Source organism: Bos grunniens, chromosome 6 (genome assembly GCF_055505025.1).
Source record: "Bos grunniens cultivar Pamir isolate PY7600 chromosome 6, Bosgru_T2T1.0, whole genome shotgun sequence".
NCBI classification, from domain to species: domain Eukaryota; kingdom Metazoa; phylum Chordata; class Mammalia; order Artiodactyla; family Bovidae; genus Bos; species Bos grunniens.
Genome location: NC_141170.1, coordinates 49,547,193 through 49,569,711, shown reverse-complemented (window position 1 = coordinate 49,569,711; position 22,519 = coordinate 49,547,193). Strand labels below are relative to the sequence as shown.

The following is a 22,519-nucleotide window of genomic DNA, read 5'->3' as shown; positions in this document are numbered from 1 at the left end:
GCTAAAGTCCTGAAAGAAGTTTAGTGTAGCTGCAGCCAAGAGTGTGAGCACGCGGGAGGGAAGAGAAGGAAGTGGCAGGAAAACACGGAAGAGATGAAGGCGAAGAAATAAGCATGGTACAGATCCAAGAAGGCATTCTAAAACAAGTGGAAGTTTTAGTCTTTACGTAAAGGGCAATGGAGAGCCACCAAAGGATTTTACTGGGATGAGGTAAGAATAAGATTTATTATTATTTGTACAGTTAAATGTATGTATAAATAGCCAGTCTTATAAAAATAACTCAAGATGAATATTAAAATTATAATGTATTCAAAGTCTGCCGATAACATTTAATTTTAAAATATAATCATTTATTTCTTCCTATTGAAGATTCTTCTGTTGGGTTTTATTCATTTTTTCCAACAAATATGAGTGCTTACTTTGCACCAGGCCCTGTTCTTGGGACTGGGAATATTTTAGTGAACAAAAGAGACATAAAATCACTCCCCTCATGTACTGCTAATTCAAGTGTAGAGCTTATTTTTCAAGCACAGCACATGAAAATCACAACGTAAAAGGAATCTGAACCAAAGTTCCCTTAGAAATCACTCACTGAACTTTTCTTTTACAGAAAAGGAAACTGTGACTATGAGAAATTAAGTATCTTGCTCAAGGTCACAAAGTTTTGGTGGAAAAGCCACTACACTACAATAATGATTAGAAAACAAAAACTGCACAGAAACTGTTCAAAGACACCAAAAAAACAAACAAAAAAAAGCCACATCAACACATCCTCTCTGGTTCAACTGAAAGGAAGGGATTGCTTTAAGGACGTTTTATAGCCACTGTCCTATTTGTTAAAGAATGTTCCCATAACTATCAACTATATTGCTGAAAAAGATAAGGTCACTTCAAATATGTTAAACTCACTATGGCACTGAAGTACACTTCAGGGAAGAAGCAGAGGAGAATGGAAAAAGCAGGATCCATGATGCTGCTCCTACTATGATCAGGTCACTGGTACCAAACCCCCAACTCTCACTGATACTCTGTATCTCTTATACTATAGGGAAGTAATTTTCATTATTTGCTCAGGATATTCACTTAAGAATAAACCACCACACCAATTTACTCTGCATTAGTCTACCTAGGGAAAGAGCTGTCATTTTAAAAGCATAAATAAGTGTATTGTCTGTTATCAACTTTTAATTAGCACAATAATCTTGTGAACTATACTTTCAGTTTGGTATTCAAAAACTTTAAATGTCCTAAAAAATGCATGTGCCTTCTCTATCAATCTACAGCTAATAGAAATCTCTTGGTGTGACTGGTTCCACATTATAAATGCACTGGAATGACTTTAACAGTGCAGAAACCACAACCATGTGTTAAGCGAACTAAATAAAGTTCAGGATAAAACATTGTTTAAATCCAGGATAAACAGCTCCACACAAGCTTTATAATGTTCAGAATAATAAAAGAATAATCTCCACTTGATATATAATCAAAGTTTTCTCTCATCATTTCTTCCTTCAATATGATGCTTTCATTCAGCATAGCAATAGGCCTATGAAACTTCTTAAAAAATGGACCAGAATGCAACATATAAACTGTTTGACAATCATATAAAATAACTGTGGGAAGCTGAACTTCATCTCAGTACAGATAAATATTTCTTATTCCTACTCTCTACCAGCTCACTAATGATTGTAACCATAATCGATACAAACTTATTCATAAACAAAGAATAGGGGTTTTCTCATGGATTTCTAATGCATAAACAGATTAACTCAGTATGAAGACTTTAAAATTACTAACACAACTAAATTACTTAAAAAACCAAATACATGTCCCTTCTATGAACATTTTTCTGACTCTGAAGGCTATGCTTTGAGTTCCATGACCCATTCCAAAGGTCAGCATCTGCTCCACTGGGGAACTCTCCTCTGTGGTGGATTACATCTGTGTGTTTTGGCTTGAACTCGAGATTTGGAAAGTTGAGGACTGGTTCATGTGTAGAGAAACTATAAGATAAAGAGTTAGTGACAGTTTTATAGAGGCTCTTAGAGACAAATTCAACCTGTTCACTTCACACCTTCAATCACTCCACTCTATGAGGAAGATGGAAAGTCAAAATCAGCACACCTATTAATATTCTACTACCACACGGTGAGTCCAGAATCTAACACTCTACTCACCCTGGTTGACACCGCTGTACCTATACACACATTAAGAGTAAGTTTTCAAAGCTACTAAATCAAGAAAACTTGATTTGTTGAAATTATTACAGTCATTAATTCAGGTGGAATATGAATTTATGTTGCTCATATTATTTATATCATCTTAACACCCACATTTTAATATTTTGTTAAGGCATTTTGTACATGTCCCTTGGCACCTTAGAGATATGAAACTTTGTTGAAGTGTTACTATGGATGCAAATCTGAAGAGAGAAGAATATATAACAGATTTTTCTATAAGGGTGGTTGGGGGGTGGCCATACGTTTAGAGGCCAGAAAAGAGAACTTATTTTTGAAGTTATATTTGCACAGCAAGCATACTATGTTAATTACAGTGAGGATAAGGTAGAGTTTCTCACAAAGCTAAATTATTTGAATTAAAGTGTTTTCAATACTGTAAGATAAAGAATCTTTAGTGTCTGTGTTGTATGGAAAAACTGGAGGACTTTACTTGACTAATAAAAGTCAGGAGCTTTACATTGTTGTTGAATTTCTCTGCTCCTTGAAATCTGAACATCTGAGAACCCCTTCACAGAGCTCCAACCATAAGGAAGGGAGTAAAAAGAAATCTTCAGGCTTTCTTCTAGATTTTTGTAGTTAAAATTATTCTGTTAGTAAAAGTAATTCAAAGTAAAAACCCAAAATGAAGGGATTATAAGTACACATGTCTGAAACAACTCCGATTAAAAACAGCCACGATGGAAATAATTCAGCCAAGAAGTACTAATAGATGCTAAACCACTGGGTTAAAGTTAGATGAGGAAAAGCATATTTACATAATCTCAAAATGTCTCCTTTAATCAAGTGATCAAAGTTGTCACTACGAATGGACAAAGTTAAACTCTGTGCCACTGACAGAAAGTAATCAAAAGAACACAGCATTGCTTAGGTGATATTCTTGCCAAAAACGCATAATTGAAATCTATTCATGAGGAAACATGAGGCAAACCTAAACTAAGGGATATTCTACAAAATAACTGGCCTATGCTCTTCAGCAATGTGAAGGTCATGAATGTCAAGGAAAGACTCATGATAAAGGGCACTAAGGAGATGTGACAACCAAAGCCAATGTGTGATTTTGACCTATTATAGCCTTTTGTTTCGATAAAGAATATTATTGAGATAAGTGGCAAAATGTGTGGGTTGGATGGTACTAGTTTAACAGTGTTGATTCCATGACTGAGATTACAGTGGAGAATATCCCTTTGGGACAGATACACACTAAAGTCTTTGGGAGTGATGGGCACAGGCAAATTATTCTCAAATGCTTCAAAGGGAAAAAAAAAGTTTCTTGTACTATTCTTGCCACTTTTTTACATGTTAAAAAATATGTGAAAAAAACTTTTATGGCATCAATCAATTCAAAGAAAAATATCAAATAGCTTTGGAAGGTCAGTATATGAATAAGGTATTCTTCAATTAACAAAGTTTGGGAACACTGTTCTAAGTAAAGCCAAGGAAAAAACTCAGTAATACCAAACACCTAAATGCTCACAACCCTTCCTAAGTTAAAAATTATGCTGGGAGCTTAACCAAGGTGATAAAAGTGGTAAGACTCTGAGATCACCTTCTGTATGGGCACACCAAAATTATAACTGTTTACAGAGCATGCACTGATGAGAAAGACTAGAATCTAGTTTAAAATATATATATATATATATATTTTTTACAACTAAAGATGTAAAGAAGGAACCACAATGAGAAAGGTGAGGCGGAGACATATAGTATAGTCAATACCTACACCCCTGGGTAGGTGATAATTAAGATAATTACAATTGTAGAGTCTCACCCCAAGAAGCAAGAGGCTCCTTCCTCCACACAACGGGCTCCCCATATCAGGTGCCACAGCCTAGGGGTCCAGCATCAGACAAGCCATCAGACCATTTGGTTTTGAAGGTTAGCAGGGAGGGCTGTGGGAAATAGAGACTCCACTCTTAAAGGGAAACAGAAACTCCACTCTTAAAGGGAAATAGAGACTCCACTGTTAAAGGGTGTACACAAAATCTCACACTCTCTGGGACCCAGGGAAGAAGCAGTAACTTGAAAGGAACCAGGTGCTGATCCTGAGCAGTCTCCCAGAGAAGACAGGAGGCAAACAGAGCTCACCCTGGGGATACAGACACTGGAGGCAGCCATTTTGGAGTGATCATTCTACCATATGGACACTGGTCCTGGCAAGCGACATTTTTGAATTCTCCCTCGAGCTTTTTAGCACTGGGGTCTGGCCCCACCCACCAGAAAGCCTCGAGAGCACTAGCTTCAGGACCAGCCTCATTCAGACACACCACAGAATCCCCTGGGTCCAAGGTCCACCCACAAGTGGGTCAACACACCACCTCCGGGACCCCCAGGGCCTTGTAACCAGAGACTCTGTGACGCAGCTCCACCTATCAGTGAGATGGCACCAGCCCCACCAGAGGACAGGAACTAGCCTGGAGACAAACTTCACACACCGAAGGGCAGGCACCACCCTCAGGGCCCAGTGGGCCCAGGCCACAGCCACCAGTGGGCAGACACCAGCTCCAGGACCACCACAGTCATGCCGTCTGCCATGGCAGGCCCTGGCACATACACCAACAAGCCATCAGCACCCCAGGGATCCCCTGGCTTTCCATGGCCAGCCATCTCATGACCCAGCCCCAACAACCAGTGGCCAGTAGCCTCAGCACCAGGCAGGGCCTGGCAACCAACAGGACCAGGGCCCACTATGCCTACCAGACCACCAAGAGCAGTCAGCACGATACAAGAGAAGGATCCACAGAGCCCAAAATGAGGGCACCAATGAGAGCATACAGCTCTGGTGAGGAGAGGGAAGTCTGCTGTTGGGACACATGGGAAGTCTTCTGCAAAAGGCCATTGCTCCAAGGCCAGGAAATATAATCAACATACCAGAAACATAGAAATAAAAACAAGTTAGGCAGGACAACGGGACAGAGGAGCATGTTCCAAATGAAAGAACAAGATAAAACCCCAAAAGAACTACTAAGTGAAGTGGAGGTAGGCAATCTACCTGAAACAGAGTGCAAAGTAATGATGGTAAAAATGACCAAAGAACTCAGGAGAAAAATGGATGCACAGACTGAACAGTTAGAAGTGTTTTAAAAAAAGTTAGAAAACATATAAAAACAATCAAACAGAAATGAAGAATGCAATAACTGAAAGAAAAATACACTGGAAGGAGCCACCATAGACTAAATAAAAAAGAGGACTAGATTAGGGGGCTAGAAGACAGAGTCATGGAAATCACTAAGGCTGAACACAGAAAAGAGAAAAATACTAGCAATCCAAATTCAACTATACATTAAAAGGACCATACACCATGAAAAAGTGGGATTTATCTCAGAGATGCAAGGATTTTTCCACAAACCAATCAGCGTAATACACCACATTAATAGATTGAAGAATAAACATCACATGATGATCTCAATAGATGCAGAAAAAGCTTTGGACAGAATTCCATACCAATTTATGATACAAACTCTGCAGAAAGTGGTCACAGAGATGACATGGTGATGGTGGTTTAGTCACTGAACCATTTCCAACTCTTCGTGACCGCATGGACTGTGACCCACCAGGCTCCTCTGTCAGTGGGATTCTCCAGGCAAGAACACTGAAGTGGGTTGCCCTTTTCTTCTCCAGGGGATCTTCCTGACCCAGCAATGGAACCCAGGTCTCCTACACTGCAGGAAGATTCTTTACCAACTGAGCTACGAAGGAATCATATCTCAACATAATAAAAGCCAAACAGGGCAAACCTACAGCTAACATATTCACCAGTGAAAAGCTGAAAGCATTTCCTCTAAGATCAGGAACAAGACAAGGATATTTATTTTCACCACTTATATTCAACACAGTTTTGGAAGTCCTAGACACAGCATTCAGAGAAGGAAAAAAAAAAGGAATCCAAACTGGAAAAGAAGAAGTAAAACTGTCGCTGCTTGCAGGTGATATGATACTATACATAGAAAATCCTAAAGATGCCTCCAGAAAACTACTAGAGCTAATCAATGAATTTGGTAAGTCTCAGGATACAAAATTAACACAGAGACATCTGTCTCATTACCATAAACTAACAGTGAACTATCAGCAAGAGAAATTAAGAAAACAATCTCATTTACCGTCACATCAAACAGAAAAAACACCTAAGGAAAAAAATCTAACTAAGGAGGCAAAAGACCTGTACTCAAAAAACCATAAGATACTGTTGCGGGACTTCCCTGGTGATCCAGTAGCTAAGCCTCTGCACGTACGATGCGGGGGATTCAGGTTCAATCCCTGGTTGAGGAACTAAGATACTACACGCCGCAGGGCAATTAAGGCCACTCATTGCAACTGAGCCTATGCTCTGCAACAGGAGAAGCCCTTGCATCACAACTAGAGAAAGTCTGAGAGCCCCAAGGAGAAGCCTACGAGCCACAATAGACTCACCTCAGCCAAAAGAAAAAAGAAAGATGAGAAGAAAAAAAATATTCTCAGTATTCTCAGATTAATGAAAACTAGGAGATTCTGTCACCAGCAAACCTATCCTAAAAGAATGGCTGGAGAAAATCTCTAAAATGGAAAAGTAAAAATAGGAAATCTTAAAACATAATGAAGAAAGAAAACAGTCAGCAAAAATATAGGAAGGGCTTCCTGGGTGACTCAGTGGAAAAGAATCCACCTGCGAATGCCGGACTCATGGTTCCATCCCTGGTCTCAGAAGATCCCACATGCCACAGAGCAACTAAGCCCATGCAACACAACTATTGAGCCTGTGCTCTAGAGCCCGGAAGCCGCAGTTATCGAGCCCAAGTGCGGCCACTACCCAAGCCTCCACACCCTAGAGCTTGTGCTCTGCAACAAGAGAAGCCACCACCATGAGAAGCCTGCACATGGCAACTAGAGAGTAGCTCCCGCTCACCACAGCTAGAGGAAAGCCCATGCAGCAACAAAGATCCAGCACAACCAAAAATTAAAAGTAATTAATTAATTTTTTAAAAACCAGCTTAAATATATGTGTGTGTGTGTCTGTGTGTAAATACAATAAGCATTCCTTCTTCTCCTAAGTTTTCTAAACTATGTTTGGTAGTAGAAGCAAAAATGTTAACACTGTGTTGGAAGGAAAGTTATGACCACCCTAGATAGCATATTCAAAAGCAGAGACATTACTTTGCCAACAAAGGTCCGTTTAGTCAAGGCTATGGTTTTTCCTGTGGTCATGTATGGATGTGAGAGTTGGACTGTGAAGAAGGCTGAGCACCGAAGAATTGAGGCTTTTGAACTGTGGTGTTGGAGAAGACTCTTGAGAGTCCCTAGGACTGCAAGGAGATCCAACCAGTCCATCCTAAAGCAGATCAGTCCTGGGTGTTCATTGGAAGGACTGATGCTGAGGCTGAAACTCCAATACTTTGGCCACCTGATGCAAAGAGTTGACTCATTGGAAAAGAACCTGAGGCTAGGAGGGATTGAGGGCAGGAGGAGAAGGGGATGACAGAGGATGAGATGGCTGGATGGCACCATCGACTCGATGCACATGAGTTTGGGTGAACTCCAGGAATTGGTGATGGACAGGGAGGCCTGGTGTGCTGCGATTCATGGGGTTGCAAAGAGTCAGACACAACTGAGTGACTGAACTAAAATGAACTGCAGTCCTAAATGTATGTAGAGGAAATATTAAGATGATTATAAGTGTGGGAAGGTAAAGGGAAGTAATGCATGGTAAGCTTTCTATATTTCACTTAAACAGGTAAAATAACACCACCAATAAATTGTGATAAGGAACTTCAATATTAAAAAAAAAAGTCCAATTAGAAAGTGGGCAAAAGATGTGGAGACATTTTATCTAAGAGGATATGCAAATAGAAAATAAGTACAGGAAAAGATGTTCAACATCATGAGCCATTAGGGGAAAGCAAATCAACACAAGTAATCTCTAAATACCTAGTCTTTCCACTGGGTTGCAGTGTTCTAGTCTCAGATACCCATGAGGCTTACAATTTACTTCACTGAGGTCTTTGCTTGAAAGATACCTCCTTAAAAAGGCCTTTTCTCCCCTATCCATACATCTCCTCACCACCCCAAGTCCCTATTTACTCTTGACTTCCTTGCTTTATTTCCTTCATGGCACTTATTCCCAGCTGACATTATACAGTCACTTGTTCATCTGTTTGCTGTCTGTGCCCCCACTTATTAATAGAATAAGTGGCCAGAGATCTTGTCTTCATCAAGTGTCTGGCACAGAGTAGTCAACAAATATTTTGGATAAATAAACTACAACACATTCAGAGGATGTGTTTTCATATTTCCACTCATGAAGTTTTACTCAAATTTCCTGGATTTCCGACCTCATCTGCCTGCTGTGCCCTAAAAGCCTTCTCTAAATGTTAAAGCCATTGCCTTGTTCTTAGTTCTTACTTAATCCTCCTTCCAGCTTTGCTAGAAGGACACTTACCCCAACCCTGTTGATTCCCGCCACCCCATCACCAACCAGTGTGACACTGTAATAGAAGACAGAGTGAAAAAAGAAAGGAAAAAGACCCTCGAGCAAGAATACCAGCAGGTGTTAGACGAGAGAAGCTGTAGCCAGAGCTTTGGTATGTTCTTGGCATGCTGTTGAATACACCTTGGTCTATATAACACAAGACTGAGAAGTCAACCCAATAAAGACTGTGGTTGGCTTATTCAGCAAGATATTTTTGAACTTGTTGATTTTTGCTTGGCAGTGAACATCAAACTAATTAAGAACTTGTCATTCAAGTGTAGTAAGTCTTTCCATTCCTCCTTTCCCATTTTAGCTAACTTCAGAGCATTCCTGGCTTTATTTAAAGGACTCATAGTTTTCATTTAAATTATGGATCCCAAAGCCACAGTGACCCAGAATTCAGTCTTCTCACAACACATAGACCACAAATCATTGAAAATTTTTCAGATGAGCAAGATTCTGGGGATTGCCTGCACGTTTCTTAACAAACAAATACCATGACAGAGTTGTAATATGTAAGCGATTATAGAATAAGAATTTCTACCTTCAAATTTTATTTTCTTAGCGTGCATTTAAAAAAATTCAGAAATATATAACCATTAAACATAATGCTTTATCAAGAAATAAAAGTTAAATGTCTCTGGCATACCAAATTATTTAGCTATTTCTTAGTACACACACTCACTGCTTCATTTGTAGAAAAGAACCTGGCTTATAGAATTCCTCCAAACAAAACAAAAAAAAGAAAGTTAAATATAGCAGCTGTATGCTGAGAAAAGGTAAGTCTTTCTCCTGCTCAATTTGTAATGTTTATTTAGAAGTAAAAACATAAACAAAATGCCATTTTTGCAGGGAGGTCCAAGCGGGGAAAAGAAGATACCCACAGCCTATACCAACAGCCAGGTCACTCAAAGTCAATGCTGTATAGAGTTCAGTAACTCTATCCGCAAGGAAATGTAAAATCAAAGTACTATCTCTGATTTTGCTCTAATAAAAATTATTTTTCTTCCCTCTGAAAATGTTAGTCTTTCTTTCTTTTTTTTTTTTTTTTTCTGGCTGCATCATGCAGCAAGCAGGATCTTGGTTCCTCCACCAGGGATCAAACCCAAGTTCCCCAAAGTGGAAGCATGGAGTCTTAACTACTGGATCACCAGGGAAATCCTAATGTTAGTCTCTTGAACAGTAATATTTAATTGGTATTTGGAACCAAGGAAAGAAGATAAAAAATTACCACTATTAAAAGGTAATTTAACAGTTTTTGACATTGAGTTAGTGATTTAATATACACCACTAACACGTTACTTAATAATGTGAAAGTTAACAAAAAATTAATTATAATTATATAATATAATTATTATAATTATAGCAAAGGAGAAAAGGAAAGATATAAGCATCTGAAAGCAGAGTTCCAAAGAATAGCAAGAAGAGATAAGAAAGCCTTCCTCAGTGATCAATGCAAAGAAATAGAGGAAAACGACAGAACGGGAAAGACTAGAGATCTCTTCAAGAAAATTAGAGATACCAAGGGAACATTTCATGCAAAGATGGGCTCAATAAAGGACAGAAATGGTATGGACCTAACAGAAGCAGAAGATATTAAAAAGAGGTGCCAAGAATACACAGAAGAACTGTACAAAAAAGATCTTCACGACCCAGATAATCACGATGGTGTGATCACTCAGCTAGAGCCAGACATCCTGGAATGTGAAGTCAAGTGGGCCTTAGAAAGCATCACTACGAACAAAGCTAGTGCAGGTGATGGAATTCCAGTTCAGCTATTTCAAATCCTGAAAGATGATGCTGTGAAAGTGTTGCACTCAATATGCCAGCAAATTTGGAAAGCTCAGCAGTGGCCACAGGACTGGAAAAGGTCAGTTTTCATTCCAATCCGAGAGAAAGGCAATGCCAAAGAATGCTCAAACTACCGCACAATTGCACTCATCTCACACACTAGTAAAGTAATGCTCAAAATTCTCCAAGCCAGGCTTTAGCAATACGTGAACTGTGAACTTCCAGATGTTCAAGCTGGTTTTAGAAAAGACAGAGGAACCAGAGACCAAATTGCCAACATCCACTGGATCATCAAAAAAGCAAGAGAGTTCCAGAAAAACATCTATTTCTGCTTTATTGACTATGCCAAAGCCTTTGACTGTGTGGATCACAATAAACTGTGGAAGATTCTGAAAGAGATGGGAATACCAGACCGCCTGACCTGCCTCTTGAGAAACCTACATGCAGGTCAGGAAGCAACAGTTAGAACTGGACATGGAACAACAGACTGCTTCCAAATAGGAAAAGGAGTACGTCAAGGCTGTATATTGTCACCCTGTTTATTTAACTTACATGCAGAGTACATCATGAGAAGCGCTGGACTGGAAGAAGCACAAGCTGGAATCAAGATTGCTGGGAGAAATATCAATAACCTCAGATATGCAGATGACACCACCCTTATGGCAGAAAGTGAAGAGGAACTAAAAGGCCTCTTGATGAAAGTGAAAGAGGAGAGTGAAAAAATTGGCTTAAAACTCAACATTCAGAAAACAAAGATCATAACATCTGATCCCATCACTTCATGGGAAATAGATGGGGAAACAGTGGAAACAGTGTCAGATTTTATTTTGTTGGGCTCCAAAATCACTGCAGATGGTGACTGCAGCCATGAAATTAAAGACGCTTACTCCTTGGAAGGAAAGTTATGACCAACCTAGATAGCATATTGAAGAGAAAAGACATTACTTTGCCAACAAAGGTCCGTCTAGTCAAGGCTATGGTTTTTCCTGTGGTCATGTATGGATGTGAGAGTTGGATGTGAAGAAGGCTGAGCACTGAAGAATTGAGGCTTTTGAACTGTGGTGTTGGAGAAGACTCTTGAGAGTCCCTTGGACTGCAAGGAGATCCAACCAGTCCATTCTGAAGGAGATCAGCCCTGGGATTTCTTTGGAGGGAATGATGCTGAAGCTGAAACTCCATACTTTGGCCACCTCATGCAAAGAGTTGACTCATTGGAAAAGACTCTGATGCTGGGAGGGATTGGGGGCAGGAGGAGAAGGGGACAACAGAGGATGAGATGGCTGGATGGCATCACTGACTCGATGGATGTGAGTCTGAGTGAACTCCGGGAGTTGGTGATGGACAGGGAGGCCTGGCGTGCTGCAATTCATGGGGTCACAAATAGCTGGACATGACTGAGCAACTGAACTGAACTGAACAAAAAATTAGCTCATCAGTGGTTTGGGTGAAACCACTGTTGCATTTGTCTCTCACTGTAAGATCTACTCTATTATTCCATTGTTCTATAGTCTAAGAAAAAAAAATCCCACCTTCAACATAAAAACTAACAAGAAAATTGGACTTAAGATATCACTTTGTGGACGTCCCTGGTAGTTCAGTTGTTAAGAATCCTCCTGCCAATGCAGGGGACACGGGTTAAACCCCTGGTTTGGGAAGATTCCACATGTAATGAGGCAAGTAAGCCTGAGCTCCACAAGAAGAAGAAGCCACTGCAATGAGAAGCTCAAGTACAGCAAGCAGAAAGTAGCTACTGCTCGCCACATCTACAGAAAACCCACTTGCAGCAACAAAGACTCCACGCAGCCAAAAATAAATAATTAATAAACAAATTAACTAAGTATGTAATTTTAAAAAGACCTTGGAGCACAGTGCCCTGGTCTTAATTTATTTAAAACTATAATAAACCAGAGTACCCATAATTTCTGAATTCATTGGTCTATTTATACATTCATTAACTAAGCATGTATCAGAGGTTGGTATGGTATAGTAGAAAATAAATGTGCCTTGGAATTAAAAAATAATAATTTTTTTAAACAAAGCTCATTGATACAGAGAACAGATTGCTGCTAAGTCGCTTCAGTCGTGTCCGACTCTTGCGACCCCATAGACGGCAGCCCACCAGGCTCCCCTGTCCCTGGGATTCTCCAGGCAAGAACACTGGAGTGGGTTGCCATTTTCTTCTCCAATGCATGAAAGTGAAAAGTGAAAGTGAAGCCGCTCAGTTGTGTCCAACTCCTAGCGACCCCATGGACTGCAGCCTACCAGGCTCCTCCGTCCATGGAGTGGGTTGCCATTGCCGTCTCCAAGAGAACAGATTGGTGGTTGCCAAAGGCAGACGGCAAGGTACCAGAATGGGTAAATAGAGTCGAAAGGTGCAAACTTACAGTTATAAAGTCAATAAGTCCTGCAGATGTAATGTGCAGCCTGGTTACCACAGTTAATAATACTGTACTGCATATTTGAAAGTCACCTAAGAGAGTAAACTTTTAAAATTCTTATCACAAGAAAAAAATCTGGTGATGAATGTCTATTAGATTTGTTGTGGTGATGATTTGCTAATACAATCAAATGTCAAATCATTATGGTCTACACCTAAAACTAAAATAATGCTATATGCCAATTATTTCTCAATTTTTTTAAAGAAACATCAAAAAGATATTTTCAATGACCTGATTCAATCAATTAGGGGAAGTTTGGCTTAAGGCAAGTTACTCAGTCTCTTTCTCTTAACTTGAACTGTGGTGTTGGAGAGGACTCTTGAGAGTCCCTCGGACTGCAAAGAGATCAAATCAATCAAACCTAAAGGAAATCAAGCCTGAATATTCATTGGAAGAACTGACGCTGAAGCTGAAGCTCCAATACTTTGGCCACCTGATGCAAAGAGCCAACTCATTAGAAAAGACCCTGATGCTGGCAAAGACTGAAGGCAGAAGGAGAAGGGGGTGACAGAGGAGGAGATAGTTGGATGGCATCACCGACTTAATGGCTGTGAGTTTGAGCAAGCTCCAGGAGATGAAGACAGGGAAGCCTGGCATGCTGCAGTCCATGGGGTCACAAAGAGTCAGACATGACTGAGCGACTGAACAACAACAACAAACAGTTGTTTTCAGAGTTAAATGAAATAATACATTTTAAATATTGAGTACAACGTTTGAAAAAATTTAGGCACTCATTGTTACCATCCTTCCTTCTCACTGACCTAGACAATAGGTGCATTTGGTGAAAAGTACATAGAAAATGCCTACTCTATAGGAACTTACAGAAGAAATTAAAACATATCAATGTTAGATAATGACCTAAGTGCTAAAATGAAACAGTTAAGGCTCTTCAGGGATTTATGTCATCATTTTTTTACTTGGCCTCAAATCTAATAAAATTTATTCATTCTTTCTTTATGCGATTTATTAGCACTTTTGAAGTGCCTGGTGCACTACTACTTTTAAGGAATTTACAATATAGTAGGGGAAATGGACGGGGCTTCCCAGGTGCCTCAGTGGGTAAAGAACCTGCTTGCAATGCAGAAGACACCAGAGATATGGTTTCGATTCTTGGGTCAGGAAGATCCCCTGGAGGAGGGCACAGCAACCCACTCCAGCATTCTTGCCTGGAGAATCCCATGGACAGAGGAGCCTGGAGGGCTACAGTCAATAGTGCAAAGAGCTGGACAGGACTGAAGCAACTGAGCACAGCACAGGGGAAATGGACACACACAAATTACTGGGGTATAATGTTTTGGCATTTTGATAGAAATATTAAAAGAAAAGTATGGTTCATTGGGAATGGAAGACAAGAAGCACTGTAGAGGTTCCAAAGTGAGAGACAGCAGTTTTCCTTCCTAAGAACACAGAATCCTACCTTAAGCTAGCTTAATAAGGGAGTAGTGTTTTTATTTAAATCTAATTTGTTTTCTAAATTTATTTTCAATTGGAGGATAATGGCTTTACAACGTTGTGCTGGTTTCTGCCACACAAGGACATGAATCAGCCGTAAGTATACGTATGTCCCCTCCCTCTCTGACCTCCCTCCCATATCCCACCCCAGCCCAACTCTCTAGGTTGTCACAGAGTACCAGGTTGGCTCCCTGTGTTAAACAGCAACTTCCCTTTAGCTATCTATTTTACATATGGTAATGTGTATGTTTCAACGCTACTCTCTCAATTTGTCCCACCCTCTCCTTCTCCCACTGGTCCACAAGTCTATACTCTATGCCTCTATGTCTGCATCTCTATTCCTGCCCTGCAAAAACGTTCATCAGTACCATTTTCCTAGATTCCATGTGTTATGCTTAGTCACTCAGTCCTGTCTGACTCTTTGTGACCCCATGGACTACAGCCTGCCCGGCTCCTCTGTCCATGGGGATTCACCATGAATACTGGAGTGGGTTGCCATGCCCTTCTCCATGTTATCTTCCCAACCCAGGGATCAAACCCAAGTCTCCCACACTGCAGGCCAATTCTTTACCAGCTGAGCTACCAGGGAAGCCCCTAGATTCCATATATATATGCATTAATATACGATATTTGTTTTTCTCTTTTTGACTTACTTCACTCTGTATAACAGGTTCTAGGTTCACTCACCTCACTAGAACTACTCAAATTTGTTTCTCTTTATGGCTGAGTAATATTCCATTGTATATATGTACTACATCTTCTTTATCCATTCGTCTCTCAATGGACGTCTAGGTTGCTTCCATTTCCTGGCTATTGCAAATACTGCTACAATGAACACAGGGTACATGTGTCTTTTTCAATTATGGTTTTCTCAGTGTATATACTCAGTAGTAGGTCAGTCGGTAAAGAATCTTCCTCCAGTGCAGAAGACCCGGGTTCAATCCCTGGGTTGGGAACATCCCCTGGAGAAGGAAATGGCAATCTACTCCAGTATCCTTGCCTGGAAAATCTCATGGACAGAGGAGCCTGGTGGGCTGCAGTCCATGGGGTCAAAAACAGTTGGGCATGAGTGAGCGACTAACACTTACTTACTTATACCCAGTAGTAAGATTGCTGGGTCATATGGTAGTTTTATTCATAGTTTTTAAAGCAATATCCATAAGGGACTGTATCAACTTACATTCCCATCAATAGTGGAAGATGGGTCCCTTTTCTCCATATTCTCTCTAGCATTTACTGTTTGCAGATTTTTTTGATGATGGCCACTCTGGCTGGTGTGAGGTGATACTTCATTGTACTTTTGATTTGCATTTCTCTAATAACGAGTGATGTTGAATAATTTCTATGTTTTTAACAGGAAGATTCATTCACATGATTGAAAATACAAAACACACAAGTATATAATATATGTAATAAGACATCTTCTACCATCCTCCACCTTCATTCATTTCACCAACTTCTCAGCAAGCTCTGGCCATCTAGTACCCCTCTACAAAGGCAGCCAATATCATCAGTTCCTTGTGCACTTTCCAGGCATATTTAATGTATCACAAGCAAATGTGAATACATATCTCCCCCTTTCTAACAAATGGGTGTGCTATACCTTGCTAATTTCATTTGAAGTATGTCGTTGAGCTCATTGCTTATTAATATATAAATGGATTATTCAATCTTCATCCTATTTCAATAGCTATATATTATTTTATAGTATGAATATACCACAATCTACTGAACTGATAAGATATGAAAATTATTTCCAGTCTTATTATTAAAAATGCTGCTATGACAAATTAATGTAATATATCATTCTACATGTGTACAAAATACATCTAAGAAATAAGGTCTTAAAAGCAGAATTTCTGGGCCAATTTTGCTATATTTAGCTAACACGATGTGACTGTTTTAAATATTCAATAATTAGAGTCTAGGGACTTTCCTAGCAGTACAGTGGTTAGGAGTCCACCTTGCAATGCAGAAGATGTGGGTTGGATCCCTGGTTAGGGAACTGAGAACCCCACAAGCTAGGGGGCAACTATGCCCATGCACCACAACTAGGACTCAATGCAGCCAAATAAATGACTAGAATCTTGACATCCCCATACTAACCTCTCCTATGCTCTGGATTGACGTCACCTCTCTTAGTCTTCAGCTTCTCTGTCTCACAGATCTTGCCCTAGCAGCACCATCACCATCAAACAAACTCTCTTGATGAGAATTCCCTGGCAGTCCAGTAGTTAGGACTCCATGCTTTCACTCCTGAGGGCTCATGTTCACTCCCTGGTCAGGGAACTAAGATTCCCCAAGCTGCACAGCATGGCCAAAAACAAATAAACCAAAAAACCAATCAACAAACAAAACAAAACAAAAAAACAAAAGCAATCTCTTGAGTGCCAGGTATTGTTCTAGGTAGGGGGTCTGCTGCTGCTGCTACTGCTAAGTCGCTTCAGTCGTGTCCGACTCTGTGCGACCCCATAGACAGCAGCCCACCGGGCTCCACTGTCCCTGGGATTCTCCAGGCAAGAACACTGGAGTGGGTTGCCATTTCCTTCTCCAGTGCATGAAAGTGAAAAGTGAAAGTGAAGTCACTCAGTCGTGCCCGACCCTCAGCAACCCCATGGACTGCAGCCTTCCAGGCTCCTCCATCCATGGGATTTTCCAGGCAAGAGTACTGGAGTGGGGTGCCATTGCCTTTTACAGGTAGGGGGTATAGCTGCAAAGAAAACAGACAAATATCCCTCCTTTCATAGGACTCTCTAGTAGTTCACTCTGTAGGTCTCTAGGAAAGGGACAGAAAAATACACAACATCAGCAAGTTCATTAGAAAGTTATCTGGGCTGAGGAGGAAAACTAGCTAGAGAGAGAAAGGAAATATGAAGGTCTGAGAAGGAAGGAAGACAGGAAATCGGGGCAGGTTTATATCTACAGGCAGAATGATCTAGGAAATCAAGAGGAAAGTCCTGTGGCAGGAAAGTGAGTGCCCTACTGGAGGAAGAGAAAGGAAGCAAGCGTAGCTGTAAGAAGCGAGGAAGGAGGAGAGAATGAAAGATGAGGCAGGCACACGTGGTGCTATGGGAGGAAAAGTGGGCACTGGACAGAGTGCAACCAGCTGCACTGGGGGTGTGGGGCTGAACCAAGGCAGGGGCACCAAGAACAGACACAGTCAACGCAGGTAGGGCATGAGGGAAAGCGTTCTTCAGGAACTGAAAGAGTGTAGGTTAGGAGACTGGAGCTGGGGCAGAGGATAGAAACCCACTTCAACCAAAGGTAAACATGAGAACAGAAAAGATCCTGCCTCTTTCTTGAACAATATATTCCACATAACCCAGTGACCAGTGGACAGGAACTGGAAGGCCATGTTATAATGCATCTAAGTTATCAAATTTTCATCTGCATAGGTCATAATTTTAATTGCTGTAATTATAAAAAACCTTTTATAAAAATTATTTTAGCAATCAAGTTTGCCTGTTAAGGTTTATATCCTAGTGAGAGACTTGGTTTTAAAAGATTATTCCACTGCAGTCACATTATTTATCGCCAAACAGCCATCTGTTTTGCCTTTTAGTACTGACTTTTTAATCCTCACACTCATTTCACTAAGAACTTTCTTGGGGGTGGCACTGGAGATAGTAGTGACTGTCATTATTCTGATGGAAGTATAGTAGACACTAGGTTGGCTGTAATTGATTTCAATATCTCTTTACAAAGAAATTAATCAGCATGATTCCTTCAGTCTTCAAAGCAACTATAAAGAAAATACCATATTTTCTCCTAATTATTGTTTTATATTTTTATTTGGTTATAATTTTCTCACTATTTTTTTATGGGAATGCTCTGTTTTATCTGTTCAAATTTTCTGTAAGTCTACAATAGTTCTATTTTTCTCTTTATCATCTGCGACCTGCCTTCTGGTCTCACTATGTCACCAAACTTGCTCTCCTTAAAGTTTTCTTTAGATCTTTCTAGAATTCACCACTGCCTTGGATATTTATGACTGCACTCTGATACTTGAGTGGCACTGAAAACTGATATTCTATGCAATACTCACTCATAGTCTAAAGAGAGGAAAAGGCACCCATTAAAAACACAGACCAGGAGTGGAAAAGACATATGCTCAGGATCTCTCTCCCTCCTTTTGATAAACATTCCAGTTTTCCTTTGAAGAACTATCCCTCTGCCATGCCATATGATCCTGGCACAAATCTCAGTCAGCATAAACTGCTCCCAACCCCTACTGGCCCCGAGTTAGGCCAATCTTACTTTTTCCCCTGGAATCTGAATCTTAGGTAGAGTGACTCAAGACAGAAAACAGTTGAAATTCAGTCTCTCTTGTGTCAATGACTGGAAGAGCTTTTCCTGAGCTCTTGGTCCCAGCTCTTGGCTCAAGAGCTCTTGGCTCTTGAGTTCAGTTCAGTTCAGTCCCTGTCATGTCCAACTCCTTGTGACCCCCATGGACTGCAGCACACCAGGCCTTCCTGTCCATCACCAACTCCTGGAGCTTGTTCAAACTCATGTCCATCAAGTCGGTGATGCCATCCAACCATCTCATCCTCTGTCGTTTCCTTCTCCTCCTGCCTTCAATCTTTTCCAGGTCTGTTTCAATGAGTCAGTTCTTCGCATCAGGTGGCCAAAGTATTGGAGTTTCTGCTTCAGGAACTGTACTAATCCATTCCAAAATCTGATTAACCATTCTTCCTTTGATTCTGTTAGCTTTCCAATCCCCTTTAATAAATTCCCTTTTTGCTGAAATTAGTCAAAACTGATTCCTGTTGTTCATGTAACCATTATGTTGAACACATAGGCTTCCCCAAATTAAATCATGAAATAGCTTTGTGTTTTTCTCTCTCATTGTTTATTTATAGCTATTCATGAGGCTAGATTTTCTCTGGCCCCTGCATACATAGTACATAAATTAACACAGTGCCTCGAAGTCAAATATTCTGGGCTCAAATTCTAATCCTATGTCCTACTAGTTACTTAATGTCTCTTTGTCTTAGTTTCCTTATACAGAATAAAAACATCTACCTCATTGGGTCATTGTGAAACTTAAATGACTTCCCCAATGGCTGGCATGTATAATAGTAAGTCCTGAAAAATGCTAATTAAGCTGATGCAGTGAAGGTCCAGTGATGGTCCTGTGACTGTCTTTATTTCTCACAACCCATCACATTAGGCCCTGACTGTCCTTATTTCCATACCCATCTTCATGCTGGCCCTCTCTCCTTTTCTGAATTCTTCAAGACATAACTAAAGTAAGCATCACCACTTCCACAATGCCCACACTGATCTACAAAGGCCACATTAACTTGATACTTCACTTATAGGAGTCATAATCTATAGCAGACACATGAGTCTTAATTCTGTATCATTCTATTATTTTTTAATTGTATCTGTGTGTAAATCATGGCTACCCAACAAGAAAGTGTTCCTTGAAGGCAAGAATGACATTTCATATTACTTTATGTCCTCCATATTACTTAGTCCAGAGTAATGCTCAAAGTAAGCCCTTAATAATAAAGTTTTAAATTGCCCTCTGAGAAGCTAAAAATATTTCCAATAATAATTACTTCTGAGTTTGTATAGCTTCAAGCCATCAGGCCGACATTTTAGCATATATGCTGCCAAGCACAAGCCGTTGTTTTTATTGTGTGTAAGAGCACACAAAAAGACAGGGACCGAACGTTCTGTTTTCTTCATACACTTGCCCATACACACTAGGCATCCAATAAATGTTATTAACTGTCTACAAAAAAGCTGAAAATCTCAGGAGCTGAAGATTAATCCCAACTATGACAGGAAATTCCAAACACATCTATTACTATTAACACTGGAAACTATACAGCTGAAAGGTCCTGCTTTGTTTAAAACTTTAAAACTTGGGAGGTGAGGGAAATAGCTACTCAAACACTTTTTTCTCTTGAAATATATATTTTTTCTCATAAAAACTGCTGATGAAGGAAGAAGTAGGAAAGGTAATTCCTGTTTCTTTTCATTGTCATGTTTCTGGAGTGATTTTTTTTTTTTTTTTTTTTTTTGGGAACTCTGCATAATACAAAATACCCCACCTTCTTTCTCTGATTTCTCTAACCATGTGCAAAAGTATACACAGAAATAAAAACTTTTCCCACTGATGCCCAAGAGTATATTATTTACATAATAAGATGGCACTGTTTCAGAGCTTTGTGGGCAGTATTTTCGTCATGTGGAAGAGTCAGCTAGGAAAGAGAAGTTGAGTAAGCCTAGCCTCAACTCCATGTGAAACTGTCTGAGGAATGGAGATGTATAAATTGACTCACTTAGCTGACCCTGGGAACAAACTTTTATTACATGTAAATAACACCTTTTCAAAATTCTTTACTTCTTGGCTTACATTGTTTAACAAACATGATTATTTCAAAGTTTAGAAAAATTATTTTTTCTAAATGTTATCCACTATAAATTTTTCAACCAGACTAACCAATCCATTCTGAAGGAGATCAGCCCTGGGATTTCTTTGGAAGGAATGATGCTAAAGCTGAAACTCCAGTACTTTGGCCACCTCATGCGAAGAGCTGACTCATTGGAAAAGACTCTGATGCTGGGAGGGATTGGGGGCAGGAGGAGAAGGGGACAACAGAGGATGAGATGGCTGGATGGCATCACTGACTCGATGGACATGAGTCTGAGTGATCTCCGGGAGTTGGTGATGGACAGGGAGGCCTGGCATGCTGCAATTCACGGGGTCCCAAAGAGTCGGACACGACTGAGCGACTGAACTAAACTCAACTGAACTCTTCATTGTTTCCTTTCTACAGGAACACTCCAGAAGAGAAAGAAAAGGAAAAGAGGGAAAAAAACCACACATCTTACTTGGATTGTGCAAGACAGCCAGGTACAACCACATTCTGATTTTCCTCCTCATCTTGGAGTGCAGTGAGCTCCACCATGTTAACCATCACATCATTGGTGTGGCCTGGAAGCTGGGGAAGCACTGCAAGGATCTTCTCCACCAAGTTATCTCCATGATGTCCTACAGCCCCTATTTAAACAGACAAGAAAATATGAACTCGCAAAATAGGAGGAAAAAGAAGCTGTTACAGAAATCAGTAACACAATCCTAACATTTTGCCGTTGGTAACACTAACCAGGTTCACAATTACCTAGACAATGTATGTCTTGTGTGTTGGACTTAATTGTCCCTGAGGGCAGGCACTATGTCTGCTCTGGTTACTGCCATATTTCCAGGACTTGGCATAGTGCCTACACATGGAAGGCATCAACAGGTATTTAGTGAATAAACAAACAGTCAACATTTGGTAGGTCAGGTAGATGGTGTCATAAGATGACACTATCTTGAAACTTTCGAGCCAAAAAGATTTTCTTAATTTTACTGATGAAGACTTTAAGACTTAGAAGGGCTTAGTGACCTGACCAAGAATAGCAGATCTCCCCTTTGCTAGTAGCTTATCTTCATAATGGCAATTTACCTAGTCCATTCTCTACATAAAGGCAACTTGGCAGCTGGTAGGTTTACTAATTATTTGTTAGATGAAGAAAATAACAAATGAATGAATGGAAAAATTTGTACTGATAGAAGGATTTATAGAGCATTTTCTATTTACCAGGCATTGCTCTAGGTGCTTTACATATATTAACTCCTTTAATAACAAATGAATTAACAAGCTCAAATTAAAATCAAGACCAATTACAAAGCTTAATGCTTTTCCTTAAGGCCAAGTTATCTTTCCAAAAGTTATCAATGCTTGAAAGATACCATTTCAACAACCAGCTGTTGTTGTTGTTCAGTTGCTGTCATGCCCAACTCTTGTGACCCCATGGACTGCAGCAAAACAGACTTCCCTGTCCTTTACTATCTCCTGGAGTTTGCTCAAACTCATATCCATTGTGTCAGTGATGCCATCCAACCATCTCGTCCTCTGTTGCCTCCTTCTCCTTTTGCGTTCAACCCTTCCCAGCATTAGGGTCTTTTCCAATGAGATGGCTATTTGCATCAGGTGGCCAAAGTACTGGAGTTACAGCTTCAGCATCAGTTCTTCCAATGAATATTCAGGGATGCTTTCCTTTAGGATTGACTGCTTTGATCTCCTTACAGCCCAAGGAACTCTCAAGAGTCTTTTCCAGCACCACAGTTCAAAAGTATCAATTCTTCGGCAATCAGCTTT

General features: G+C 40.2%; 1 protein-coding gene across 3 annotated transcripts in view; it reads right to left on the bottom strand.

Annotated features, from left to right (window-relative positions):
* SCFD2 (sec1 family domain containing 2) overlaps positions 1 to 22,519 on the bottom strand; it is a 396,134-nt gene that overhangs the window by 360,222 nt on the left and 13,393 nt on the right. For all 3 annotated transcript variants that reach the window (XR_015165415.1, XM_086405773.1, XM_086405774.1), the window contains exon 2: positions 21,207 to 21,375. Coding sequence is in view for 2 of the 3 variants with exons in the window: in XM_086405773.1 (XP_086261899.1) it covers positions 21,207 to 21,375 (169 nt within the window). In the remaining variant the exon portion in view is untranslated. The remainder of the gene's footprint in view (positions 1 to 21,206; positions 21,376 to 22,519) is intronic.